Source organism: Tasmannia lanceolata, unplaced genomic scaffold, assembly GCF_043159265.1.
Source record: "Tasmannia lanceolata isolate RefF3 unplaced genomic scaffold, GAP_Taslan_0.1 ptg000013l, whole genome shotgun sequence".
Classification (NCBI taxonomy): domain Eukaryota; kingdom Viridiplantae; phylum Streptophyta; class Magnoliopsida; order Canellales; family Winteraceae; genus Tasmannia; species Tasmannia lanceolata.
In genome coordinates, this window is record NW_027518690.1 from 768098 (window position 1) to 795364 (window position 27267).

The 27267-nt window shown below is 38.1% G+C and overlaps 1 protein-coding gene across 3 annotated transcripts; it reads left to right on the top strand.

Annotated features, from left to right (window-relative positions):
* Positions 1 to 1538: 1538 nt before the first annotated feature.
* Positions 1539 to 26329, top strand: LOC143889412 (uncharacterized). 3 transcript variants are annotated; one of them, XM_077393602.1, is made up of 19 exons: positions 1539 to 2782; positions 12267 to 12551; positions 12734 to 12799; positions 12906 to 13046; positions 13120 to 13252; positions 13341 to 13420; positions 13592 to 13664; positions 13772 to 13875; positions 13993 to 14191; positions 14476 to 14516; positions 14604 to 14654; positions 18265 to 18477; positions 18881 to 18964; positions 19087 to 19137; positions 21296 to 21619; positions 22338 to 22463; positions 22655 to 22705; positions 23513 to 23614; positions 25834 to 26329. In XM_077393602.1, the coding sequence occupies exons 1-19, from the start codon at positions 1907 to 1909 to the stop codon at positions 26062 to 26064; spliced, it is 3231 nt and encodes a 1076-aa protein (XP_077249717.1). In that variant the 5' UTR covers positions 1539 to 1906; the 3' UTR covers positions 26065 to 26329. The 3 variants fall into 3 exon arrangements, with proteins under 3 accessions (XP_077249717.1, XP_077249718.1, XP_077249719.1); XM_077393603.1 differs by having other exon boundaries at positions 25837 to 26329; XM_077393604.1 differs by having other exon boundaries at positions 12906 to 13040.
* Positions 26330 to 27267: the final 938 nt, after the last annotated feature.

A 27267-nucleotide genomic window follows, 5' to 3' on the forward strand; every position in this document is an offset into this window, starting at 1 on the left:
CGATGAGGGCCGGGGTCATGTCGGTGAAATGTCTGTCGTGTTTGAAAATGCCGGGTTGTGTTGACCCCATTTTCTTGGCACGGGCGCTTACACAACATAACCCCTATTTTCTGACACAACTCGGCATTTTCCCAACACAACCCGACAATTTACCGACTGGCACTTCCCCAGCTCTCATAGACACGTACCCAAATTTCACCATTTTCACACGACTCAACAATTTTCCCGATATGACCCCTTTTTTAGAAACAACTTTACATTTTCATGACACAACCCACTTCTTCTAGCTTCTTCCATTTCCCCCATTAATCTGACGTCAACCATTAATTTTCCTCCTTGGTCTCTCTTCTTTTCTTCCTCCTCCACTTATTTTCCATTTGTTTGGAGCCTTCCATTTTTTTTTCTTCTAGCGGATTCTTTTTTCCCTTATCCATATTCCTCACCCACTTCCTCATCTTATTATCCCCGCCTCTCTCCTTCTCCCTCATCCTCTTCCTTCTTTCCTGAATTTCAGCAATGATCATCAACGGCGGCGAAGATGAAAAATTAGGAAAATTTAGAGAAGAAGAACGAAATGGCATTTGGGGTTGTTCACTGCACATTGCCACTCTTTAGTACAAACAAATATACATCACGAACCCATCGATGTTTTAGAAATATAACGAAATTTCTATATAAAATTTCCTTGTTTTATTTTGACTTTCAAGTAAATTTACATTTATCCAAAATCATGTCTGCTGGACAATCCATAGCATTCGATAAAATGTATTTTACTTGATTGAATGCGAACAGTCGAATCATTAGCCTCAACACGTACGACGTATCATCACAGTTTTTTGATCTATCAGTGAATAATGACAAAATCTGTTGGAAAGTGAGCCTATGTGGCTGCTCTCTTATGCAGCAAACGTTCCGCAAAATGCCTTTTGCGGTGGACCCTAGCAAATCCCCCAAAATATGGTGAAAAATAGATGACTAAGTATACAGAAATAACAATGTATAGATCTCCACATTTCGAAGAGTCAAGATCATCCTATGGAGAATATTTTTAGAGCACGGCCTGTCTATGGCGAGGGGCCAACAAATGAATGGTTTAGATCACCAAACCAGGTGGGCCCGCCGTACTTTTTATTCACATGTATTTTCACGGCCATCATAATATCATATGGTGGGCTCCACCGTCGGGAAATTCTGACCATTCGATTATGTAGCGAGAGGAACTGCGGAGCTAGCATAGGATCATCCCAGCCCTGAAAACTTCTATATAGATAAGAAGGTCGGGATCATCATACGGAAATAATTTTTGGGTACAACTAATTTAGTTGTGGCACCTCAAATGGATGGTTTGGATCATCCTATGGTGTGGCCCGTACAGTACTTAGTAGAAATACTAGACTAAATCTTGACCATCCGATCATATAGCTATATGAACGGTGGAGATAGCGTCATGAACTCATCATCTCCGTCCATCGCGATGTACGCGAAACAAAAGGCAATCTAATCAACTTCTTCCTCCCTATAAAACGCAAACCTTTGTTCTCTTTCCCACGCTATCCACGAAACTGAAAAAAATCACTTCGAAATCTCTTCTTTTTTTCCCACCCTCCAAAACCCTAATCCAAATCTCTCTCATTCTTTCCAAATCTCTTTTCTATTCTCGTTCTTCTCTATTCCACTATCCTCTCTCCCTCCTCTGAAAACCCTAACCAGACTCCTGCACTTCTCTTTAAAACCCTAGCCTTTTACCATTTCCAAAAACCCCGCCTAGCGTTCTGCCGTTTTTTTTCCTCTGAAACCCTAACCTAAGTTCTGCACTTCTCTTCAAAACCCTAGCTTTCTGCTGTTTTTTTCCTCCATAGCAGATTTAGAAATCCCTCTCGAATCTGCAATCATCGAAAAAGAAAATATGGAGGATTGCTCCGAAAAACAACGGATCGATGTGAATGAAATTCCGGTTCCTGATTCGGATGTTGTTCTTGATGAAACAGAAGCCGAAGATCTTAGCCCTCCGTTATCTGAATCAGATGTTCATACGGAGGAAAATCGAGAGGTTAGGGTTTCTAGGGTTTCGGAGACTTCTCCCGTTGTCAAAGGCCTGAAAAATGGAATTTTTTCCATAGTAGAGAAAGTGGAAGAAGGCTCAGATCACGTGCATTGTGTCGGTGAAAAAAATATGATCGATGTGAATGAAATTCCGGTTCCTGATTCGGATGTTATTCCGCATGAAACTGAAATTGAAGATCTTTGTAAGGCTTCTAGGGTTTCGGAGGCTTCTCCTGTAGTAGAAGAATTGGAGAATGTAGTTTTCTCCCCAGTAAAGAAAGTTGAAGAAGGCTCAGATCACGTGCATTGTGTAGTGGAAGAGAAGGAGAAGTCAAATGATTTAGAATTGAAGGATGAGGAAAAGGGTTCACTGAACAAAGATAATGGGTCTAATATTGAAGGAATGTCTGAAGAAAATGCGACTGGCAAGCCTGAAGAAGTGAGAATTAAAGAAGAAAATGTAATAATGGATGAGAGTGTTGGTGGTGATGAAGTTAAGGAGAATGGCGTGGTAGAACATTCAGAGGTTAAAATGGTTGAAAATGGAGGTGGGGTTACTGGAAATGATGTTAGTGAGGAGATCAAGGTGGAAAAAGAAGAGGGTGGAAGTAATGAAGGGGAGGAAAAGTTGGGGGAAAAGACATCACTTGATGAGGTGGATTTGATGGAAATTCCTTCACATTGGTATCCGAAAGCATGCATTCGCGTGACTGTTTCCGGTGGAGCTGTTACAGAGGAGGTAACTTGAAACAATGTCTGGCATTACTTACTTTATTAGAGGATTTGAACTTTGTTTCTTTACTAAAAAAAGTATAGATTGATAGAGCATTTGTTTCTCTACTCAAACAGTAGGGATTGATAGCTTTAATTGACACACGGTGTATTGGGCTAGGGTTAGTGTTGTTTGAAACATTTCATGGGCCAGCATTAATTGAGCTGCTAGATTAGGAAATTGTGGATATGCCTATCCTTCTTCTTTTTTCTTTTTATTCAAAACAAATTTCTCATGACCTAATTTAATTTAATTCATCTTTTAATTCGGGTGTTATATTTTGTTGTTTGATACAAATCAAGGTAGAAGCTAATTTAGTCGGTACTTTTAATGAGTTGCCTTATTCATTGCATGTTTTTTTTATGTTCAGGTTCGAATCTGAGGTAAAATGTTGGTCTTGTTTGGAAGTTTAGTGAACCATGGCTTTGTTGTTTTTTGTAACATATGTCAAGTTAATGTTAATCTAGTTAGTATATTTAGTGAAACGGAGAACTGGATTTCTGTCATCCAAATCAATTTCTATTTATTGGGTATGTTTACTTAATAGAGTTGCAGGTTATTTTGTACTTGATATGAGTCCTAGTTTTTGGCAGGTTAAGTTGCTGAATTTGTTTGTGTTTTTTTTTCTTTGGGATGGCAAGATGCATTAATAAAAGAAACCAAAAAAGGAGCATACAAAAGAAAGACTGAGATGTTCTAAACAAAAGGAAAATTCAGAAAGAAAACAACTAAACCGACACAGACACACACATCTCCACCGTCGCCGTGGGAGGAAATCAAATGACCTAGTAATACTGGATCGAGAAAGAGCGTCTGCCCCACAGTTGGCTGATTGCCAAATGTGCTGAAACATCACTAAATGCCTCTCCACTATATCCCTTACCTACTCAGTAGCATCCACCAGTTGCCATGTGCACTTTTCTCACGTCTTCACCCATCTAATAACATTGAGTGGATCACCTTCAATGATAAGGGTGTCCAGAAGCTCCCGCGCTATTAGAAGCATACTTGTGAGGAGGGCTAGAACTTACAACCATGCTGGTGTTGTGGACTCCGATGTGATAGGAAAATGCCAGCCTGGTCTCTCTATTGTTGTCTCTTAGAAGCCCCCAACACCCGCTGGTCAGGAAATTGAACTATGGACCCGTATAAGTTTACTTTTAAGAGAGAGAGAGAGAGAGAGAGAGAGAGAGAGAGAGAGAGAGAGAGAGAGAGAGAGAGAGAGAGAGAGAATGTCTTTTGGGGCTGATCTTATCCCCGCATCTCTGGAGTGAAATCTTAAAAAAATCGCTAAACTCAGGGAGGATTACCTCCCATTGAGCAATGTGAGGCAGTTTTGCTGTTGGATTTACCACGTCTTCTTTGAGATTGCCTCAAACAGTCTTTTGTATCTCTCTTTCCAAATGATCCGTAGAGTCACTGTCAACAACAGAATACCGCCTTTGACTGGCCAATGGGCAAACATCCATTATTCAATCAGTTCAGAAATATGACAAGGGAAAACCCAAGAAGCCCCAAAATTTTCTAAAATGAAAGACAAAACCTCGTCAGCGATGTGGCAATGAATGAAAATATCATCCACAGATTCACCATCCACCACACACAAGATGCAATGTCAACAATCAACCGCTGCCAGTAACACAGGTGATCCACTGTTAAGATTTTGTTCAAACAGGTGGTCCAGTAGAACGCACAAACCCTCAGAGGCGCAAGAATCTTCCAAGCTTTACTAGCGGAGATGATGAAGCAGATGAAACCAGGCATTGATAGAAGGATCGAATTGAGAACAACCCATTTGATTCCCACGACCAGATTGTCTTGCCCTTATCACTTATCTTCACATAATTCGAATGGATATTGTTTAATAAGTCTTCCACTCAATCGATCCCTCTGTAAAAAATTACTCCAAAAATGTAAGTTTCAAACCACCTTGTCTTTCTACCAAACAATGCAATCTTCCACAGTGGGGTGTCAATTAGAAGCAATCTTATTCCTGGCAATCTCTAGAAAATCAACTTGAAGAGCATTAGTACCACACCAATTTTTTTTTAATGGTAGAACCACACCAACTGTCAATCTAGAATCCTATACTACTGCCCCTCCCAACTCTCAACTGGGTACCTCTCTATAACTTGGCATAAATCGTAGCAATATCCCTCTATACCAATGGACCATTCCATCTGAAGTTGACAAAAGTCGCTCGTCCCTCAAAATCTAACCCATATTTCTCTGCAATCACTTCTCTACAAAGCACATTGTTTTCCACTCGAAATCTTTAGAGCCACTTACCCAGCAACACTGTGTTGACAAATATGGGTTTTGTAATACCGAGCCACTTACCCAGCAACATTGTGTTGACAAATATGAGTTTTGTAATACCGATACCCCTTCTCTTTTAGCCTGACAATTCTCTTCCCAGGCTCCCAGCTGACTAGATGGAGTTTTCTATTATCTTTTGAGTCGTTCCACAAAAAATTCCTTTGAATTTGATTCAATCTTCTTATGGTAGAGATGGGACAACGGAACAAGGAGAAGTCCTCTACTTTCGCTCCTTTGACTTCTTTAACGGCTGCTTGTGGTTCTTGAACATCAACCATTGCTTCTGTTTACTACTTCGATGCTTCCCTTGCCTCTTGATCCCCTTTTCTTTTGTCTTTATCTGCATTTGGATTTGGATCTAGAACTGGAAGGCATGTTGTAGGTCAGGGTTGTGCTAGTGAAAGACCTGGTAAAATACCAAAGTCTATCCCTGCTGGCCCCATCGGAGAAGTAGAAGATCCCTGTGGCGCTGCCTCCTGTACTACGCTATTCTTTCTATCTCTCCTCTCATGTCATTGGAACGGCCCCTGATCTCTGCCCAGGATGCTGTAGGAGGGATCTTCAACCGGTGGCTCATGATATAGAATTGCTGGTGGGACAACACTGATGCTAGTGCTTTTGGTTCTTCAATTACATCTTTCGTAGTTTCGAGTGGGAACTGGGGAAGAATTCTTCCTTGGATAGTTCCCTCCAGTAAAAAAGAAGATTGGCTGACATTGCCTTGATTAACGTAATGTGCCCTCCAAGTGATAGAAGTAATAAAGGTGAGGGTGTTTTTGTTGATGAAGCTATGGAGAACAATGGAAAAAAATTTCAGAGGTTAAAATGGTCGAAATTGTAGTTGGTGTTACTAGAAAGGGTGTCAATGAGTAGAACAGGGCGCAAAACTAAGAGATCAGAAGTAATAAAGGGGAGAAGAACTTGGAAGAAACACTTGACAAAGAGAATTTAATGAGCCCCTTTCACATTGGTGTTCAAAACTTTTCATTTGCATGACTCTTGCATGTGGAGGAGTTTTGCCTTTTATTATTATTTTTTGAATGGTTGGAGTTTTGCCTTATATGTTTAAAATAATGTTCGTCATTATTTTCTGTATTGTAAGATTTGGCATTTGTGTTACACAAATCAATAACATTTGTTAGCATAATTGGCATGTGGTGTATGGGCTAGTTGTTTTCAAGACGAATGTTGGGTGAATTGTTAATTTTGTTGTTAGGTTACTATTGTTTGAAATTTTTTTATGGGCTGAACTAATTGAGCTGTCTGTCTGCTGAATTGTGGCAATGCTTTCCTCCTTTTTTTTTAAATTTTTTTTTTAGTTTAATTAAAGTCTCATGTGACAATTGATCTGATTTTAATTGCTCCATCGCTTAAATCAGACTTATAGATTTTGTCTTTGAATATAATCTACGTAGAGATTGTTTGTTGGTTTTTTTAAATTAGTTCCGTCTTCCTTGTTTTCTGTGTGATGGGCAAAAAAACGTAGGTGAAATATTGGCCTTTTTGAAAATTTAGTGACTGTGCTATCATGGTTTTTATTTCTTGTGATAGATATCGGCTTAAGAGACTTAAAAGGCACATAAAATACACTAAAAAAATTAAGACATGGGCCCTAGGATGGTCCCCATCCGGGGCGCTTTGGCGAATATATGTGAAAATTATAGGTGGGAGTTGGTTTGGGTTGGGAGTGTAGGCAGTTTTCTAGGAGGCAAGCATATGCCAATATATTTGCAAAGTTAGTGTTGATTTTTCCTTGGTGGAGGGCATTTTGTTTTAGGACTCGTGGTGGGGCAATGTTCCTTTGTGCTATTCTTACCTAAGCTTATAGGTTAACTGACAATATGGGGTCATCACTTGATTTGGCTGAGTGGGTACGTGGAGCATATGAAAGTACTATTTGCATAGTTAGTGTTTATTTTTCCTTGGAGGAAGGCATTATGATTTAAGACTTGTGGTGGGACAATGTCTTTTTTGTTGTTATAACCAGAGCTTATTGGTTGACTGTTAAGAAAGTGGGGATATGGTGGTTTGGAATCGTGTTTTTAGCAGGTATCTAAATGATGCATAGGAATCTATTTGGGTTGCTAATCTTTAGAGAAGATCCACGTTTCTTCATTTTTGCTTGATAAGAATTTATGGGCTTAAAGGTCATCTAGTTGTCTGATTGGTTCAGCCTTTTCCTTTAGCTCACCTCTAGTTAGGGTTTGAGTTGCTTTTTTTTTACTGAATGGTGAATAATTAATTAAGGAAACGAGCAAATCCCAAAGACTGAGATGGTCTAAAGGCGCAGTACAAAGTCGCACAAAAACAAAAAGAAAAAAAAAGTAAAGAAGAGAAAAAAAAAAGGAAAATATACAAGAGAACCATAGAAGCCCAACAAAAAGAATCTATTAACCAAACTAAAGACTCTCAAGGTGGTGGTGGTCAAATAGCGCTATCTCCTCTCTGCCAACTCTCGATCGCACTAATGCATCTACCTCTGTATTGGCCGATCGGCAGCCAAGATCGGGGGCAAACTTTGTGGAATATTTTGCCAATGCCGGTTATTTGCTGATATGGAATGGCAGAAATAAGAGGATTTTAAGGACAAAGCCATTCTTTTTAAAATTGTTCAAGAGATGAAGTGATCTATAGTCCACTGGGCCAAATTAGAAAAGAATTTGGCACATCTTGGTGCGTGATAGTCAATGAATGGAAGGTTGTCTTTGATTTGGTTATATCCAACTCATCGAATCTCACTTCTAATAGTGGCTCTTATGGTAATCCAGGCAGTTGGCCTTTGGGCAGTTTTAGAAATGAGAGGATAATTGGTGTTCATTCCTGCAAGATTGGTCCTGAAGATTGATTGTGCTTTACGTGTGGGTATGGGTGTTTTTTTTGGGTGGCATGAGAGTGGGGGGTGGGGGGGATGTGGGAAGTTGGCTCTTCAGACACCATTGCTTTGGCTACACTGCATGGTTTTGCTTTATGTGGGTGTGGGTTTGGCGGGGTTTGGGGGGGGGGGGGGGGGGGGGGGGAGGGGGGTGGGGGTGGGGGGGGGCTGGGTGGGTGCGGATGGAGATGTGGGCTATAAGGGGTGGGGTGGAGATGTGGTTCTTCAAACACCATTGCTTTGACTACATTGCATACACTGGGGTTGTGGAGAGTTTCTTATATTATTAATGAGATCCTACGCTTGAGTAGATGAACCAATGTATCTTATTCACATATTTTGAGAGAAGCCAAATGAGTTGGCCAACTCAGCAGCTAGACAGGCTTTCACAAGGCTGGTCATGGCTATAGAGCAAGCTCTACACCCACTTTAATTCTCTTTTATCGACACCCACTTTAGTTCTCTCTCTTTTTTTTTCTAAATAAAGTCTAGTGACCACTAAAAACATAATAAGTAAAATATGATATAGCATTTTCATTCTTTTGAGCAAATTTTTTAGGTAGCAGTTGATTTATACATGTAGTAGACGCATGTGTTTGCTGATGTTTTATTAACAAAGCTACTAGTGGATATATTTGAGTGCATTTCTAAATACTAGGTTTTGAAATAAAATGATGTGATTCAAAATTTTCAAGTTGCTGTAAACGATATCTGAAGAACATCGCTTATTCTGGATTTGTGTAATGGAAGTTCCATGTGCCGTGCACCGGGATCAAGGAGTTGGCAAAGATAGAAGGGCAGGAGTTGTGTATGGTTCACTGAAGGTTGGATCATTACTTTGTAAGTACAGTTCAACCATCAAATAAAATGTTTGTCATCATTGTTGTTTGTTAATTGCATCCTGGTTTGTTGAGAATAGGAGGTTAAAGTAATCAATGGAACGCCCACTTGATTTTAAACGTTTGATGCTTATCATTGTTTCACATTTCGTTGATGGGTACTTGAGATCTTAAATGGGAAGAGTAAGGACTGCAACATGAAAATGAAAGGTTTTTTTTATTTGAATCTTAAAGTTATTTTTTCATTTAAGTATTTTCAGGTTTCCGGGGTGATGCTCTCTAGATATGATGGATTAATTACAATAAATGGTAATTGGTTGTAGTTCTTTTATCTTGCTGACGGGGGAGTAACTAAACTATTATTTAGATGTATTTACCTCAAGCTAGATATTCAAAAAGGTTTCAGTGCTAGATAACTTTTCGGGTTGTATGCTCATATATCGGCTCTCATTTTTTCAGTTTAACTATACAACAAGAAAAAAAATTACCTCATTAAATATTTGAATGATTTGTTGCACAGAAATTAGAGATTGTTTCGGTTTGAGCAAGGTCTATGTCATCATACCGTTTGAATCTATTGAGACTATTCCCATCCCAAACTACTGGTTTGTCCTCATTTTTTTTTGAATGGTAACTGGTTTGTCCTCATAATGATTTATAAATTTTGAATTTCATCTGGGAGATCTTCACGTACTATAACACTAAGAAAATTTTAATGCCATCACCAACTCAGAATTTGGGTGACCCATGTTGCATTGGACAGCAAGAGAGATATTCCAACACAAGCATCCACTGTCTTTTCTTGGTACACTTTGAATTCTACCTCCAATGAATCTCTCAGGTGGTTCACATTTTGAGAACTTTTAAACCTTCATTAATAGCTCTTTTTATGATAATAGAATAAGAACAACTTTCACTACCACCTTATGGGTTTCATTAATCCTTTTGTTGCATGGTATTGGCGATAGAGAATTTCTTGACACAAACCCTCCCGCATCTGCTCTTTTTATGCCATGGAATCTATGCCTTCACGAAACCTCTGGAGTGATTTAGAATATCTTATAAACCTCTGGAGTGATTTAGAATATCTTATACCTCTTTTGCTGGTTTGAAGTTTGGACTGACCCTCATGGTACACGACCACATATGTACCGATAAATTTGTTGTTTGCTGATACTGCAGCCAGTTTGTGACAAATGGGATAGAAAGCGGGTGCTTTTGATTTTGCTATCTTCTGTCAAGGGAACCAAAATCACGGCGGTGCCTGACTTGTAAGAATCTACATCTTGGATTTACTCCTCAGGTAAAATTAGTGGATTCACTGAGATGGATTAGGGCACAGTAGATTTGAGAAAACCCAGCTCTAATAGGTTATGACTTATGAAAGCAATATTTTCTCGATTAAGTTATTTTTCTTCATCATCAAGGGTACCTTAAACAATCTAAATGTAGCTTTTTTATTTCTTTTAATGCAGATGCCTTTTTTTTTGTACTTATAAATGTCTGCTCTTTTTTGTTTTATATCTATTTTGAATCGAGTGTTGCTATAATGTTGATTAAAATGCTGATCTGAGTATGTCCAACTTTAAATAATATGTTTCTGGTGGTTAAATAATAAAGTTCTTTTTTCACTTGACGATTGGTTGTCGATCAGTTGTTTATTGTGTACGGATGGCTTGTGATGCTCTTTTTACTTTATTTTTAATTTGGTTAAAATGTTTCTACTGGATATATGTGGAATCTCATATTTCATATTTTTCATCGAGCAGCTGCTGCCAAAAGTATGCTATGGACTTTCTTTTAGTAAGCACCAAATAGAGTATCTCACCCACTGAAAGGGAAATCCCATGACTTAATACTGATGTCTACCATAACATATTTGTATAAGACATTCCTCGCAATATTTGTATGACATTCCTAGCACTGGAAGGGCATTCAATTTTTTTAAAATTTTCTTACATTTATTTTGTTTCATGTGTTTCCTTCTGTGGCATTTTCTGTTCCTTCTCCCCCTCATGTTAAATGCCTGTGGCTGATCAATGGTAGACTATACCATGAACATCTTTGGCACCCTAAACTTTGCTCGTAGTGCTTTCCTGCTTAAGGCGTCTCTCAGGTGCCATCTATAACCAACCCACTCCAAGGTGCATACACATTGGAGTCAAATCTTTTTATCCAAATCAAATCTTTTTACCGCCATTCATTAGTGATGTTATGATAACTTTTTTCTACTTGGACTTTCTGCTTTAATCGTTTTTTATATCTTACTGGAGTTTTATGAGACTGGATTGTTATCCGGCATTGTGCAATCAATGTTGATGGTTGTCACTTTGACATGAAAAACAACATATTTTCTTTCTTTATCATTAAAAAAGAAGAAGAAATGGAAACAGAAAAACAATATCCAAAGTCATGCTTTTATGTTTTACACATTTTTATGTTCCAATCGAATCATACAAAAACTTCGGTGGTTTCCTGAAAATTACCAAATACATCGCTAAATTTGTACGGCAATCTTCTGTCAGTTTTCGTATTCACTGCGATACAAAACCACAGGGAGTACTACCCAAGTTTGTAGCATTCTATTTCCTGCCATTGTCGAGCCAAGCACCTGCCTCTGGTTTATGAATCTTATGGCCTGCATGCTTGAGACACTTCTTTGCTTTTATAGTTTTATTCTGCTGCCTTGTGTGCAGGAAATCTACTATTATAATCATTTTTGCAAATCATATATCATGGGCCACACTATCTTAAGTTAAAATCAGACCTCTGTTACCCGCATATCTTGTGATTCAGAAAATCCATGTTCCTTTTGGAATATTTTGAGGTTATAGAGTTTATTTTGGAACCCTTTCATTAAAATTCTTGGGCGAGTTTCATCAGTTCTGGATTGAAAAGGATTTATTTTCATTTTGACACGCATTATGTAGGTATATTTGCCCCATGTTACAGGACATAAGTGACATTTCTACTAAATTAGTACTGTTGCGAAACCGCTGTGGCATGTGTGAGCTTATTGCATTCCGATGCACAACTCAGGGTCCAGTTTATCTCTGTTCCTAGCTGATTATCCTTGTTTAATGTGAGTGGCTAAATGTTGTTATTGAGATAAGAGCAACTATCAGATATAATATTGTAAGATCTGAATTGGAAATTCATATGATGTGTTGAAATTTTTCCATTGCCGCTGGTTACTATCTATTTGTTATATGTTGCTTCATTCTGTGATTATTATTTCTGATTGTTTCCTGATTCTTTGCCTTACCAATTTATCGTAAATTCAACAAAGCGTGTTTTTGTCTCGTATTATTTCCTGCAACATTTTTGCACTTTTCTGTGGATATATTCTATATTATTTCGGTAGCATGCTATTTGCTCTGAAAATTGAATCCTTATTTAATGTATTTTTTTACACGTGCAGGAGCTTTTATCTGTATTTGATGGTCATGGAACTGTATCAAGCATTGCATTTGAAAATGATAAGAGGGATGCTGCAATTGTACGACTTGATTCTTCACCTGGAGAGGATATGCTAGTTTCCAGAATTCAAGAGAAATTGCAAAATTCACATTTGGGCGATCGCACATTGCGTTTTGAGCCATTCAAGACAGAGTCACTGCTCTTTGTTGGGAACCTCACTCCTAATATTGATGATAGTGAGCTGAAAAATATGTTTGAACCACATGGCAGGGTTGAACGAGCTTTTGTAAGTTATTCTGTGATAATATTATCTGACAATAGTTCTCCGTGTTGCTTTTTTCTTTTTCTTTTTTCTTTTTTTGATGACATAGGCTATCCCCACCCCATTTTAGGGTGGGACTAATTCCAATTTTTTTATAAGATTTTTTTCTGTGTTACTTTTGGGCTAACATTGAACTGGGTTTTCAGGTTTTAAGAAATTCCGCTGGGAAAAGTAAGTGTTATGGATTTGTCGAATATAGTCTAAAATCTCAGGTTTGTTTGATTATTTTGCATTGCTTCTCTCATGTTCTTCTGCTTGATTTTTTGTTTTTTTTTGTTTTTCATGCTTGAGCATGCAATAAATTTTGAATTCCTTCAGGCAATAGCTGCGAAGACATCAATGAACGCAGTTCCCATGGATGGGCGTCTTCTACGTGTTGAGTGGTCAGATTGTAAAAGTATCAAGGATATTTTCTCTTCCGTGTTGTTTGTTGATCGCATAACTAAGCAGATGGTAAATGTAAGATTTTTTTAAAATATATTTACCGTGTTTTACTTTGTGGGCACTGATTATGAACCTCATACTATAACAGGTTGAAGACTCTTTGAGGACACTTTTTGGGCAGTATGGAAAGGTTAAAGATCTCTACTTGGCTATTGGAGTCAATGGGGTTTCACGAGGATTTGCTTTCATAGATTTCTTTTTTTCTGCCGATGCTGATAAGGGTTAGTTCCATAAATCCCACTTGAAGCTGACTTAATTATTCTTTGGCATTTGAAATCAATTGTCCTCATAAATCTTTGGTTTTCTCAGCTCGAGAAGCATTGGATGGTCGTGATTACGGAGGGCTTAACCTACGTATTAGCTTTGCAAGTCCTGGTAAATCAGCCCAGGTATTTTTAAATTAAATACTGGCTACATTTTCTTGTGTTTGTAGCTTGCTTTTTACTGGTCATGGTTTTATGGAGCGATGGCTTGTAATTTTAAGGCTATAAAGGTAGTTCTTTGACCTAGGATATTCGAACATGTCACCATATATGTTGACAAAGTCCTTTGAATTGCAGTCATACAAACAACGTCTTGCAAGTCAAGGCCCACCTTCAGCATTTGGTGCCACAGGTAGAGGTGCAATTCCAGGTGCCCCCTCCCCCTCCCCCTCTCCCTCTCCCTCTCCCTCTTTTGGGGATTTATAGGTTTTTCATTGAATTTAAATGGTCCTTTTGTAAATGTTTTCCATCTCACAGCCATGCAATCACATATATCCAGAGGAAGAATGTATATGCCTTATGGAGGAAATCACTTAATAGGAGCAGGACGATCAGGAATGCCTGGGATGCGATTAGAATCGGTACTATACTTTTATTTTGTAGTATGTTAAGGTTGAAACATTTGGTCTATAAAATGGTCTTAGTTTTCCATGAGCCAGTGTTTTTCATGGATGGATTATTAATAGTTGTTTATGCAGCAATTCATTCACGGAGCTCCTTTGGGTCCGAGAGCTCATGAACAGAATGCCATTGGAAGGGGATCAGACCCATTTGTTTCTGGTGCACCTAGGATGGGTATGATGGGACAGCCACCTTCTCTAGATAGTAATGTTCCCCCAAGGCAAGGAATGCCAGTCAGTGGGGGATATGGTCCAGTGCCCCATTTTGCCAATAATGGTAAATTCTGCACCAGGTTTTTAAAAAAAATCTATGATTGTGTTTGCACGACCGAAACTGATTTTTTTTTAAAAAAATTCTGTCAATTCGGCTGAAATTTTTAAAAATTTTGGGACAAAATGACCAAATTGCTGAAATCAAACCCAAAATCCAAAATTTACAGATTTCGGTCCAAACTGATCAGAAATTTCGGACTTAAATTTCGGATTTCAGCCAAAATTTAAAACCATGGTACTTACTGTATAAGAAATGCTGATGCCTTGGTGGTATTTCATCTTTTGTAGGGTCTTACTCTCAATTGATGAATTCAGGAGTGAATACACAGGTAGGTTCAAGTTTAAAGTACATTTTATGGATTAACTGCATCACTTTCCACTCTATACTGAGGATCACACTCTCCATTGGATTGCAGGTGACGTCACAAGCCAAAGCATATGAAGATGATGGAAAAATTAGATCACTGGTAATTTGCACTTCTAAGCTTAATCACTGTGGTTGGGTGGTTTTAAGTAAGAACAAATTACACTTATCAGTATAAGAAGTATTTTATCAACCGACGAAATTGCATAGAAAAATTAGATCACAGGTAATTTGCACTTCTAAGCTTAATCACTGTGGTTGGGTGGTTTTAAGTAAGAACAAATTACACTTATCAGTATAAGAAGTATTTTATCAACCGACGAAATTGCATAAATAAGCGATTGTGGTTGTTGATGGTTTATATGTTGTTACCTAATTTGATGCCAAGGGGCTTAGTTGTCATTTGTCAATTGTACGATATGAAGTGGAATGCAAGTTTGTTCACCCTGATTCAAACAAACGCAGTAGATTATGTAAACCAAGGAATTGCAGAGCAATTTTCTTGAGAAAGGAATCTACTGAGTTTTTTTGCAGAGTAATCTAAGGTGGTGAGTGTAGTCTTATGGTTTTATAGGGAATGCAAACTTGAACGGAAAATGCTAAGTTGGAACCGTGGGAGCAAGATCACCAGAAGACCCTGTTTTTTTAGATTAATGAAAATACTCTTTTGAATGATGAAAACCATACAAAAACCTCAGTAAGGTGCAAGCACTAGTTAAAGTAGCTTACCAAACTAGGATGCAAAGAACACAACTGTGGAATCTTGCCCTTAACCGAACAAGGTTTGAATTAATGAATAACACAAACACATTAGTGGATGATAGGCTGTATCTCTTCTCCACATTTTCAATTTTGATTGGGATGCCTGTTGGGTACTTTAAAAGAACGAGAGAATTGAGACAAGGGCATAACTCTCCTCCTCCTCCTCCCTCTCTCTCTCTCTCTACACTTTTTTGATGGTGTCGCCTTGTGTGGATTTGGGAGGAAAAGAGGGCGTGGGGGGGTTACTAGAATCATCCTTAAAAGTCATTAAGATTATCCCACTCTGTTTTTTTTATGTTAGGAGTATTGTATTGTGGTTTGAAGAGGTGTTGAGAGTAAATGGTGTCATGGTGTGAAAAGTTTCGTAGTGGGAGTTAGCACAGAGGAAGGGGGAGTGTAGGAGTTGGCGAGCTTCCACTTAGCTATCTTGGGCTCCCTCGGCATTGGCATTGGCATCCCCACTAAAGCTTTGTGGGACATGGTTCTTGAGTGCCGAGAGGATTGAAAGGAAACTGGCTGATTGGAAGAAGTCCTACTTATCTTTCGGAGGAGGAATTACGTTAATTAAGATTGATTGGACCCAATCCAATCTCTTGACCTACTTCGTGTCCCTTTTTAAGATCCCAAAAATGGTGGCTAAGAAGATTGCAAAGCTTCAACGTCACTTCTTTTGGGAAGGGAAGGAGGAATGTAAGACTCTGAAACACTTAATGAATGGGAAGAATGTTTGTGAACCAAGGAAGGGGTCTTGTGATTGGTAATGTAAGAATCTTGAACGTGGCTCTCCTTGCTAAGTGGCTATGGAGATCAGGCGAAGAAAGGGATGCTCTTTAGAAGTTCAGAGCATAGTTTTAAAACTCCCTCGCGTCCGCATTGACTCCCCTGAGTCGACTCCCTTTTACCTTGGCCATGTTCCGCGTTGCGCTTCATCCACACACGTTTGCCCTAGAGAGTCAATAAAAACTCCCTTGACTCTCCCAAATTATGACTGCGTCAACCGAGTACTTGACCAGATTGTTCCGAGTCGACTAGGATTTTCTTTGGCTGCGTTCTGCGCCGCATCCGTGTTTTTAAACACTAGTTTAGAGAACCATCATGACAGAGAGGACTCACCTAATCATTTTTTTCTCCATTGTAATTTCACAAGCAGAATGTGTTGCCTACATATTCGTTATCTTCAGCATTTGGGTCCGTTCATTGTAATTCCCAAGAGAATACCAGCCGTATATCCGGATCCATCTGTTAGATCTTGAGATAAGTCTGTTCAAGTGTGACCAAATGAGTCAGATAATCCATCTGTGCATTAAAATTAAAGATACAACATAAACTGTAGATAGGATAGATCTTGAGATGGAGAATGGTAGATGACAGTCAAGGCTGATACTTTCTAGATAAGAAGATAGATAGTAAGGTTGGAGTCACACTAACCCAAGCCCATGGCCTCCCAACAAGGGGTTCCTAGGGCATCTCACTTTAGGATGATTAAGGCATCATACCAGATCTAAGGATATCATATCCATAGCTACAGAGCAGGCACAATATTTATTCAATATGTCATAATCTCCATAAAAGGGGGCCAAAGGCATTACATATATAGACCCTTGGACTGAGACCAACTGGAACTCTTGACAACTTTAGCATGGGCTCTTATTTACATGAGACATGGACTCTTAATTGACGAAACAATTAAAGTAAAAACTTTAAATAGACTCCATATAAAAATAGGTCTCAAATAGGAAAAGGAAAATATTTAATATTTTTGTAATGATCGTTGGGCCCCATTTTTATGAGGTACTGACTCAAGCGATTTCATTGCCAAACCAAAGTGTTTGCAACCGGTACTGATTAAAAAAGATCAGCTTTAGGTAATGGTCATATGTTGATCTTCTGCTATATGATTGTCATTTTTGCCCACTAGTGTTTAGCATTCGTTGAGCAGTACTCTGTTTTAAGCATCATCGTAGGGTTTAAATTATAACAGGAATAAAATTTAAGGATACATATTATTGAGCATGAGTCTTCACGAAGGATAGACTATAGTGTCCATAGACTAAATGACATAGATGCAGAAAGCCAGAAACTGAGGTCAAAACTTGAAACCAGTGGTTCAGGAGAAAGAAAAGACACAGAACAGTGAAAAGGTACAATTAAAGAGGGATACTGGGCCATTTCTGTCATTTCATTTTCAGAAGTATCTATGATACAACTAGCTTGATTTCTCTAACTGAGCTATATACTGCCTTCAGTAATCTTTTCTCATCTAGATCCAATCTTTATGTAATTACTCGAATATTTTTTTATTGATTCTATGAACTTATTAACAACAATGGAATGATGGTTGTTGGATTTATCTAAGCATTTTTTAATGTGGTTGGTGGATTTATTTATTTTCTTGATAATGTTGGATTTAGTTGAAAAAGTGGACAGAAGGGTTGGTTAAACCGTTAAATTATTCCAGTGTCCTGTGTATGAACTCACGTAGATACAATATTTTATGTAGATGAAAAGTTGTACTTGGATCTGGAACCCCGTCAAATCACCCACTTAAAATGGAAATGTAAATTTTGGAAGTATGTTTCCTAAGCGTGTATATGTATAGATCTGAAAGTGACAAAAGATAAGGTGAAACTAAACCAACCATAAAAAAAAAAGGTAAAACTAAATGAATGGCTAAAGCAGAATTTTGAGCTGAGTTCAATAGTGATATTATTTGGTGTCCGATTCTTGATTTCTTCGATGGATTATTTATATGTTCTCATCTCGAAACTCTTCTGACTTTTTGAAATTCACACCATCAATTTATCACTGAAAAAGTTTTTATAGATAACTTATTGGTGTTTGCCAATTGGCACTAGTGCTACACACTATATTGCTAGTTTGCTACCCATTCTTGTGATTCTACTTTATATTAGATGAAGCAGTTCACCTTTTAAACATGAAAAATGCTGCAGGATTACTACAATCAAGCGCATCAACATTCGAGTCTTGACCAGTCCAAGCAAGCACAGATACAGTATCCATACCATCAATCATATCAGCACCTTCCACAACAGTCCTATCAGCATCAACCTCAGAAACAAATCCAGCAGCAATCCTATCACCCGCCTCAACAGACGTATCAACATCAAACCCAGCAATCATTAGCCATGCACTCTCAATATCAGGTTGCAGATTGCTTGCTGAAACCAAGAATTTATATTCCTCAAGGGGCTGTTTGGATACACGGATTTTAGAATCTTGGATTTCCTCAAAATCCTGGATGGGAGACGAGAAAAGGAGACTGCCCGTCGTTTTCTGATTTCTCACCCTTCTTTCCGTTGAGTGAGAGAGTAGGAGAATATCGTCCCGTTTCCAGGTTTTAGAAATCTTAGGATTAGGATGGGGGAGAAATTTCTAAAACCTGGATTTCTTACTTAAAATCCAGGATAATGGATTGTAAAATCCAGAATTTTACACCAGTTCCAAACTAAAACCTGGATTCTAGAATCCATGTTTCCAAAGTCCAAACAGCCCCTAAGTCTATTGAACAATTTCATTTTAATATTCTTGAATATCATTTGCATTCAGCCCCCTGAGCAGCATTCTCAGTACCCTGCCCGAGCACCTGAAAGCTACAGCAGTCAGCCATATCAACACCAACCATCTCAGCAGGTACACCATGCCCCATACCCTTAGTTATTTTGTCATTGTCGATACTCTATTTTTTTTTAACTTTACTCACATTCTTCGTCTCTCTCATTTTTTTCCGTCATGAATGACTTTATTTGTTTCAGTATGCTCAGAGCACTGGTCACTATCAACAACACGGTTCAACACAAGAACAGGTTAGTGAAAACTTTAAATTCAGTTTTGTTTATATGATAAGATTCTATGGCATTCTCTTGAAAATTCTCTGCCCAATCCAGAGTCTAGCATGTGACTTTTCTCTGCCACACGAAATGAATCTGCAAATGTGGTGTATACTCCAGTACATGTTCTCTGGATATCACGGTGGACTTGGATACACACACACACACACACACACACACACATATATATATATATATATATATATATATATATATATATTTTTTTTGCCTGTTTTATGGTTCCTTTCTTCTTTACTAAAGAGCTTCCAAATTCCATGGGGTTCGGGAAGGTTTCTTGTTCCTTTCATTGGGCTTAAAAATAAAAAAATTGCTTCCATAGAGAAGTCTATTGAAATGTTTACAATATGTGACGCATTTAAAAAAGTTCACTTTCAGTTGCATCATGGATATAGTTTTTTTCCCCATCATGGATATAGTGATGTTCTGTTTTTCTTTTCTTTTGGGTTTCTATATACCAGCTTTTCTTCAAAGATTACCTATCATTTCTATGAAACCTGAGCCAAAATGGAAGTCATTTTCAAAAGTAACTGAAAATATGTTGTCCACCTTCTTGTGTCTTAGAAATGTATTTCCCATTTTAAAAAACACAGTTCTCTATTTTATTTTTTGAACAATTGAACAAAGTTCTAGTCATAATTCCATTCTATTAGATATGCGTGTTTGAGTGTGCTCGCACCTGCGTGTGTCTGCGTAGCATCAAATGGTTACTTTATCATAATATGTGCTATGTGTGCACGAGATGTCTGTTAGTACGTTGTGTTTTTTATATTAAAAAGCCAAAGTATTTTGTTCTTGATAGAAGTTCATTATTCAGTAAGATATGTTCAATAATAAATTCTTAGTGACCAGAATCGACAAGAAATAAGACAGGAATGGCTGACCGACAGTCCAGTCTATTTTAGGGTGTCAAGTCTGTAGGACTGTGAGATTATGAAGTCTGAAGTGGGTACTCAAACCCTAAGCATAAGATTTAGGTAAGTGTAACCATAGGAACTAAATATTTGGTCCCATGGAAACAATAAGAAACATGTACTTCTGCGAACCATTTTCTTTCTTGATTTCATGTTCAATGTGAAGGAGTTACAGTTTTCATTTTGACAGAAAAATCTGATTTACCAGCAGAGAAAAATCGGATTTACCAAATAATCCTGTTCTGCACTAGTATGCATGTCAATGTGCTAAGATAGTTATGAATGTCACCTCTTAATATTGATATATGGGTTTTCCCACTGATAAGGAAACAAAAATTAAAAATTTCCCAATGCTATCGGCAAAAATGTTTCTTACCAAACCGGGCTATGAATATTTTAATAAGGATCTCAAGGAAGACTGTGGGTTGAAGGTGACTATGAATGCAATTTTCTGGGCTTCTTGGAGGAGCATGGGTCCATGGAGACTTGCTAATATTATTAATCAAATAGCGAATCTGATTGGCTGGGTTCCTCATGATTTCTGTTAATAAAATATTCTATCATTCAAAGAATAAAAAATAGTGGATGCATGTAGGGAACTTAATCTTTCTTTTTTGATGTCATTCCTCCCACACTAGAGGAGGAGCGGCATATGGGTTATTGTCGGGGCAATCTCGACTTGCATAATTTGTGTTTTATTTTTTAATAAAGAACTGTTACCGTTTCAGAAAAAAATTGAGAAAGGAAAATTCAGTTTGTTTCTTAGCGGTGAATATGTTCTTTACTAATATTTATAAGCTTTGCTATTTTCTACTCATCTATAGCTGCAGTAGAAGATTATTACTCGAAAGTTAATATGAAAAATCCTCTTATTTGGTTTTATGCTTGATATTTTTTTGTATATATACTTCAAAAATAGTCACCAAACCCTATGATAAATAATATAAAGACATGCAATATCTGTAAAGGACTCAGTGCACCCCAACCCCACCACCAGCACCACCACGCACGTGTGTGTGTGTGTGAGTGAGAGAGAGAGAGAGAGAGAGAGAGAGAGAGAGAGAGAGAGAGAGAGAGAGAGAGAGATCCTCTGTTCTTCATTATTTTCCTTAAGTTTGATTGGGTCTCATCTATTACATTTTATTCGAATGTTTTTCACTTGCTGAGAGCTGATATCATTGATCTCGTGGGATTACTTCCAGTCGTACAGCTCCAACCAACAATACTCGCAGCAGTACAACCAATCATATGGTCAAACACCTGCACCAGAATACAGTCAACCTTCTGGAATTCCTTCGATTCCAAACACTGCCCAACAATACCAACAAGTTGCCATGCCAACCCAACCTGAACCATCCTATGGTCAATCAACATACGCAATTCAATATGCAAAGGGGCAGAACATGGAACACATTGTGCAAACAACAACCCCAGTTGCTCCTGTTTCGATTTCCAGCACATCATATCCACCTGCTGCTCAAGGTGGTATGCAACCGCAGGCTTTGGGTTCTTATTACCAGCAACAGGTTTGTGCCATGTGGCAAGTACTCTTCATTCTTTAAAATGCTGTTTTTTCAGACGCACATCCAGCTAGATAGCCAGCTATGGTTGCATCATGGCAACCGAGATAAGACTGTGTTTTCCAAATTGCAGGACACATACGGGTATTACTCAGGGTTATAAATGTCGGTTTGGGTGGAAATTTTGGCCGAAATCGTGTAAAACTTTGACAAAAAATTTGTTTTAAAAAAAATTTCTACTGAAATGTATAAAATTATGGTGGAAATTTCGGCCATTTCAGTGGAATTTTCTGTAATTTTGGTGGAAATCTTTAACAATTTGGTAGAAATTTCGTAAATAAGGGTGAAAAACGAAATTTCGGATTATGGGGAAATAATGTAAAAATCTGATTCAATGTACTTTCTGCTTCGGTTTTGACCGAAACCTAATTATTTCTGTCGAAATTTTGGATTTCGGTTGAAATTTAAAACTATGATATTCGTATCCTATTCCATGAGATATGATACGAAATTTGTTTATAAAATATCATATAGTTTAACTGGATTTAACATAGAAGATGGGAGTGGATAATACATTTGGAAATACCCATATAGTATCAGTACGAGTATTGCTATCGTATGTCATTAGTGAATTGCAATTTTTTTGTGTTTTTTATGATACTCTAGCCTATACAAGAAACTAATATGGGTTTATGCATCTGTTGATTTTGTAACGATGTAATAGCAAACTGCTCAAGTTGCTGTTGGGGGTTCACAGTTCACTGCACCAACTGCGGGGACTCAATCTCAGGGCACAGAAGCTCAATGGGCTGCATACTATGCAAATCAAGCTGCATACCAACAACAGACAGTATGCACTCATTCTTCTTCTTCTTCTTCTTTGATGACATAGGGTATCCCCACCCCATTTTAGGGTGGGACTAATCCCTATGGGTGCAGTATGCACTCATTCTTGATCCTCTTTTTATTAGATTGAATAATGTTTGTTTAAGTTGAATTAAATTTTTTTCCTTGTCTGATTCATAAAATCTCGATATGCAGTCAAATTATTCACAAACACAACAACAACAACCCCTGCAGACTTACCCTGAGGTATCGGTCCTATATTTGGATGAAATACACAAGCTTGGTGTTTGGCTTTGTTGTTTACTATTTATAGATGCTTGGAAAGGTTTTCGATTCTTTAGGAATGTCTAGCAGCCTTTACTAGCTCATAGGAATGTGTTAAATAAAGGGTGGAATGCATATTATTATTTCCCTTCTTTTTTCTGTCTTGTTATTTTACATCATATTTTCTCTCTCTTATGGTCTCTTATTATTATATTTTAATTTTACCGGGTCAAATTCTACTAGAGTGTATGTTGTCAAGTCAGAATGTTTGTCAACCGGTGCGAGGCCAAGTTCTGAGTTATCTAGGAAACTAATAATTTTCACTGTTTTTTGCTTTCCATTTGTTTTAAACTCAATCCTCTTTTTTTTTTCTTGATAACTAAATGCTATGAGATTCATTTAAAAAAAAAAAAAAAAACCCAAAACAAATGCTATGAGTTTCTGATTTTTGGAAGCATTTCTATGGCATTTGACGAACTGATTGTGTTGTCTTTTATGTTTAAACAGAAGCGGTTTGGCACTTTAGTGTATTTTTTGTATATCTTTTATCTTACCTTGTTATATTGGCAAATCCCTCTTTTCTTGGCCTTAGATTTGTTCAAACAGTCGCTTTCCTTGTCAGTGTTGGGTTAAAATATATCATAAGATCTATGGACTTGTCAAATTTCATCAGCTTTAGCAAATCATATAGTTCTATCTTTTGAGCACTTTTTTTTGGAATGATTCTATCTTTTAAGTTCTGCATTTATCAAGGATTTCAATCTTGTTTATCTTTTTATGGATTTGTAGCAATCTCTTGTAAGTGCTGCTACTGGTTCTGGAGGTGTGGCTGTTGATGTAGGACAGAAGCGGACATATGATGGTATGAATGTGGCAGCACAGCAAAATCCGGTAAGAATTACCCTCTTCTTTTCATAAATAAATTATATCAAGGAACCTTTGAATTTTACTAAGAAAAGTGGGGCCACAAATCTTTGTGGTTTATGATGTAGCCAACCCCAAGATCACTAGAAATTGAGTAAGCAATATAAAATAGATCGCCATCAGTGTAGAATATGATTAGAATTATTATATTTTGCATTAGCACTTTAAAATTTAAATCAACAAAACCATGAAAATTCTAGCCAAAAACCGACTAAATTCCAGCAAAAGAAAATCGTAAAAACATATCAACAAGAACATATATGTACCTCCATAACTACCTGAAAACCCTGATTAAATCTCAGCCCTTGATCTAAGAACTAACCTAACTCTGAAACATATCCTTAAAAACTCCAAACCAAGGTTTTAAATTTTGGTTTCGGTTTCGGTCGCCACGGAAACGGAAACGTATTGGTTTCTGTGGAAATTTCTGTGGAAATCTTGAAACGAAGGAAACGTATGAAAACATATGCAAATGATAGAATTTAAAGATGAAACTTCAGGAAATGCTAGTATATGACTATTACGATTGTCAAACAATTATATTTGTAAAGCCCAACATGCTAATTTCGTTTCCGTATCACGCTTGTCATATAAATATTTGTAAATAATGCATGCACCACATTTTGCATTCACTTATTATAAATATATTGTATAATACATACTAATATAGTATATGACTATTACACTTACGATTTTGGTTTAAGCATTTTGGTTTCGGTGGGGATGGAAAAACCTTGGTGGGATGTAGCACAAGTTGTCTAATACCTTGGTGGGTTTCAACTATCCGAGCATGTAGAAAAACCGAGAAATACCTTCTCGACAAGAATCAACCACTATGTGCAACAAAATACCAAAAGAACGATGCAAAGAAACACAATCACACAATCACACAAGATTTACGTGGTTTGGCACTCCCTACGTCCACGGGGGGAAGATTTTCCACTATTTCGGTCGAGGGTTACAAACCCTCTTCTTCTTGGCCAAGAAAACACAAAAGAAAAACCTATTCCCGTAACCCTAACATGTGGCTTATATATCAACACCACTACATGGAGGGATTTACCGAAATACCCTTCAGTGAAGAATCCGAAAAACCTAATCGCGTGTGTGTCACACACATTAGTCCGTCAGGGTCCTGTATAATACCAGAATACAAGGCATCCGCACAACAGAGGAGTATGTATGAACTTGTGCTGCAATCTTGCGAACTGTATCTATGTAACTGTGTACCTTGAGCGCCATAGTCAGAGGATTTGGCATTGTGGAGAGCGGCTACCTCATCTCCAGTTGGCTTTAGCTGCCCTGCAGGAATTTTGCTCCGGTGGATGGGTTCATGGCATCGGTCTGCCTTGGACAGACCGGTCTTTAGACTTGGCGAATTTTTGTGGCATGGGCATGCCTCGTACTTGGACAAATTTGCACAGGTCTAGTTGGTCTTGTGTTTGGTATACTCGTGGTGCAGGCAGATCACAAGAAGTGGGCTTAAAGTGGTGCACGACAAGGGCAAACTAGTTGTACGAGTGGGCTCGAGTTGCTTGTAATTCGTCAACATATATGACGAATTAAGAGGTGTCAAGCATGTAGGGCCTTCAGGGCCTTTGCGTTAGAGCATTTTGGCTTTGCATACGGTATGTTAGGGCGCTACATAGTTTGTTGCCAACCCTGGAAAAAAATGAAGACCCGTGACATTAGTGGCATGCATAGTGTCTCTGAGTGGATTAACCCCCTTTTATTATGATTCACTGAAAGGGGCTAGTGTAAAACTCAAAGAAAACACAATATTTGCCCCTATGACTTGAAACCGTCTCTGTTAAACTGTCATACATTGAAGTGGGGCCCATCTAAAATTCAATAAGGAAATGAAGAATGTGTAAAATCATGAAAGATAGAAAAAGTGGTGTTTCATAATTATGACATCCATGCATACTTCCAAGAAGCGGAGAAAACAAGAAATACTGAAGAAAATCAAATACACACGGTACATTTATACCCATTTAAAAAAAAAACATGGTACATCTATATCTCAGTTAAAATTCACTGTAGGCCAAATCCATGCACCAACAGGAAAAACCCACATGCCACAGGACTAGGAATTATCCTGCTTCTATACAGACATGCTCCATGCATACATACAATGTAGATCCAGTTAGGAATGAATTTGTTATCAAGCTCTTCTTTTCTTGCAGCAGCAAACTTCATATGGCAGCTATCCTACTACTGGGTACCAACAGCCATCTTCATACCAAAGCCCGGCGTACCAACAAACAATGCCGGTGTCCTATTCTCAGCCTCCGGCATCAGCCTATTCTCAGCCACCCCCGGCTTCTTATCAGCAACCAGTTTTAGCGGACGGGTACTACCAGCAGCAACAACAGCATTCTCAGGTCTATGATTACAACAAGAAGCCCAGGTACTGATTTTGATGTCTAGGACTCATATCCCTCATTCACCCGCTAACTATGTTATGGCCTCACTCTCCTGTTTCTATTTTTAACCGCTTTAGAGGCTTTACTTTGAGAGTTGAGACTAAACCATGTGTTGCTCGATGTTCGAATTTAGATAACTCTGATTTTCTATGCATGTGACTTGGTACATTGCATGTTGGCATTCACTCTTGTGACCTTATGTTTTTAGTTCAATCAATTTAGGGAGATGATTTTTTTCACCCCTGAAATAGGGTCCGACGCCGTTGTAATACAATGTAGTGGACCTGCTACCTTTGATGAATCTGTCGTTGTAATACAATGTGGTGGACCCCGCTACCTTTGTTGAAAATCTGAACCGTTCATCTGAGAGCTTGAATCAAAGGTAGGATGCCACTGTGCTGTATTGTGTTACAATGAGGTGGCCTCTTATTTTGTACAATTGCCTGTATTTAGGAACAATCAAAGCCGTCCATTTTTGCTGATAGAGATTATTTTAGTGGGTGTCATTACCACCTCATGTTGGGCAGTTTCGTAGGCTAACCCGTACCGGTGTGGCTCTTTGGCATAAAATCATGGGTATTCTCTCCCATTAACTGCGAGTTTGAATCCCCCGGGATAACCCGATGCGTGAAATAAAAAAAGTGGCAGCTTGAACACATCTGTGTAGGGGGGATGATATATATTTTGATAATGGCACTAATCTGTTTTAGACTTTTCTGATTGGATGTTAGATTCCATATTGAGTATTGTAACAGCCGTTAAAATCTATTTAAAAATGTATACAACAAAGTGAGTTGTGCCATTATCACAATATATCTCAGTCCCCTTCTTCAATTAGCATTTATTGGAACTTCGTACATAAAACCGGCTTGAACTGGCCATGCGCCTGGTTTCAAAAGAAGACAATAATAAAAAAAATGAACCATTGTGCAGTTTGAACGAGATGGTTCTTCTTCAAACCAGGTGAAGGGGGTGGATTTATCATATCCAATTGCTGGTGATTTTGGCGTATGGCCTAACCATCTCAGGGTCCGATGGCTGTAGTGTACTCCCAGGATCTCCACTCTTTTTGTTTATAATATTAAGAAAATCATATCTACAATCTGCTGTATTGATAAAGGCACTCCTCACTTTTGTTTTTTTTAATTCATAGGCTGTAAGTAGCTTCTAGGGAATTATAGCAGTCCTTAACAC

Coding starts and splice junctions, on each gene's coding strand:
- LOC143889412 (XM_077393602.1), top strand. CDS start 1,907: ATGGAGGATTGCTCCGAAAAACAACGGATCGATGTGAATGAAATTCCG. Junction 12,552..12,733: donor GCAGGGTTGAACGAGCTTTT/GTAAGTTATTCT, acceptor CTGGGTTTTCAG/GTTTTAAGAAATTCCGCTGG. Junction 13,876..13,992: donor CTGGGATGCGATTAGAATCG/GTACTATACTTT, acceptor TTGTTTATGCAG/CAATTCATTCACGGAGCTCC.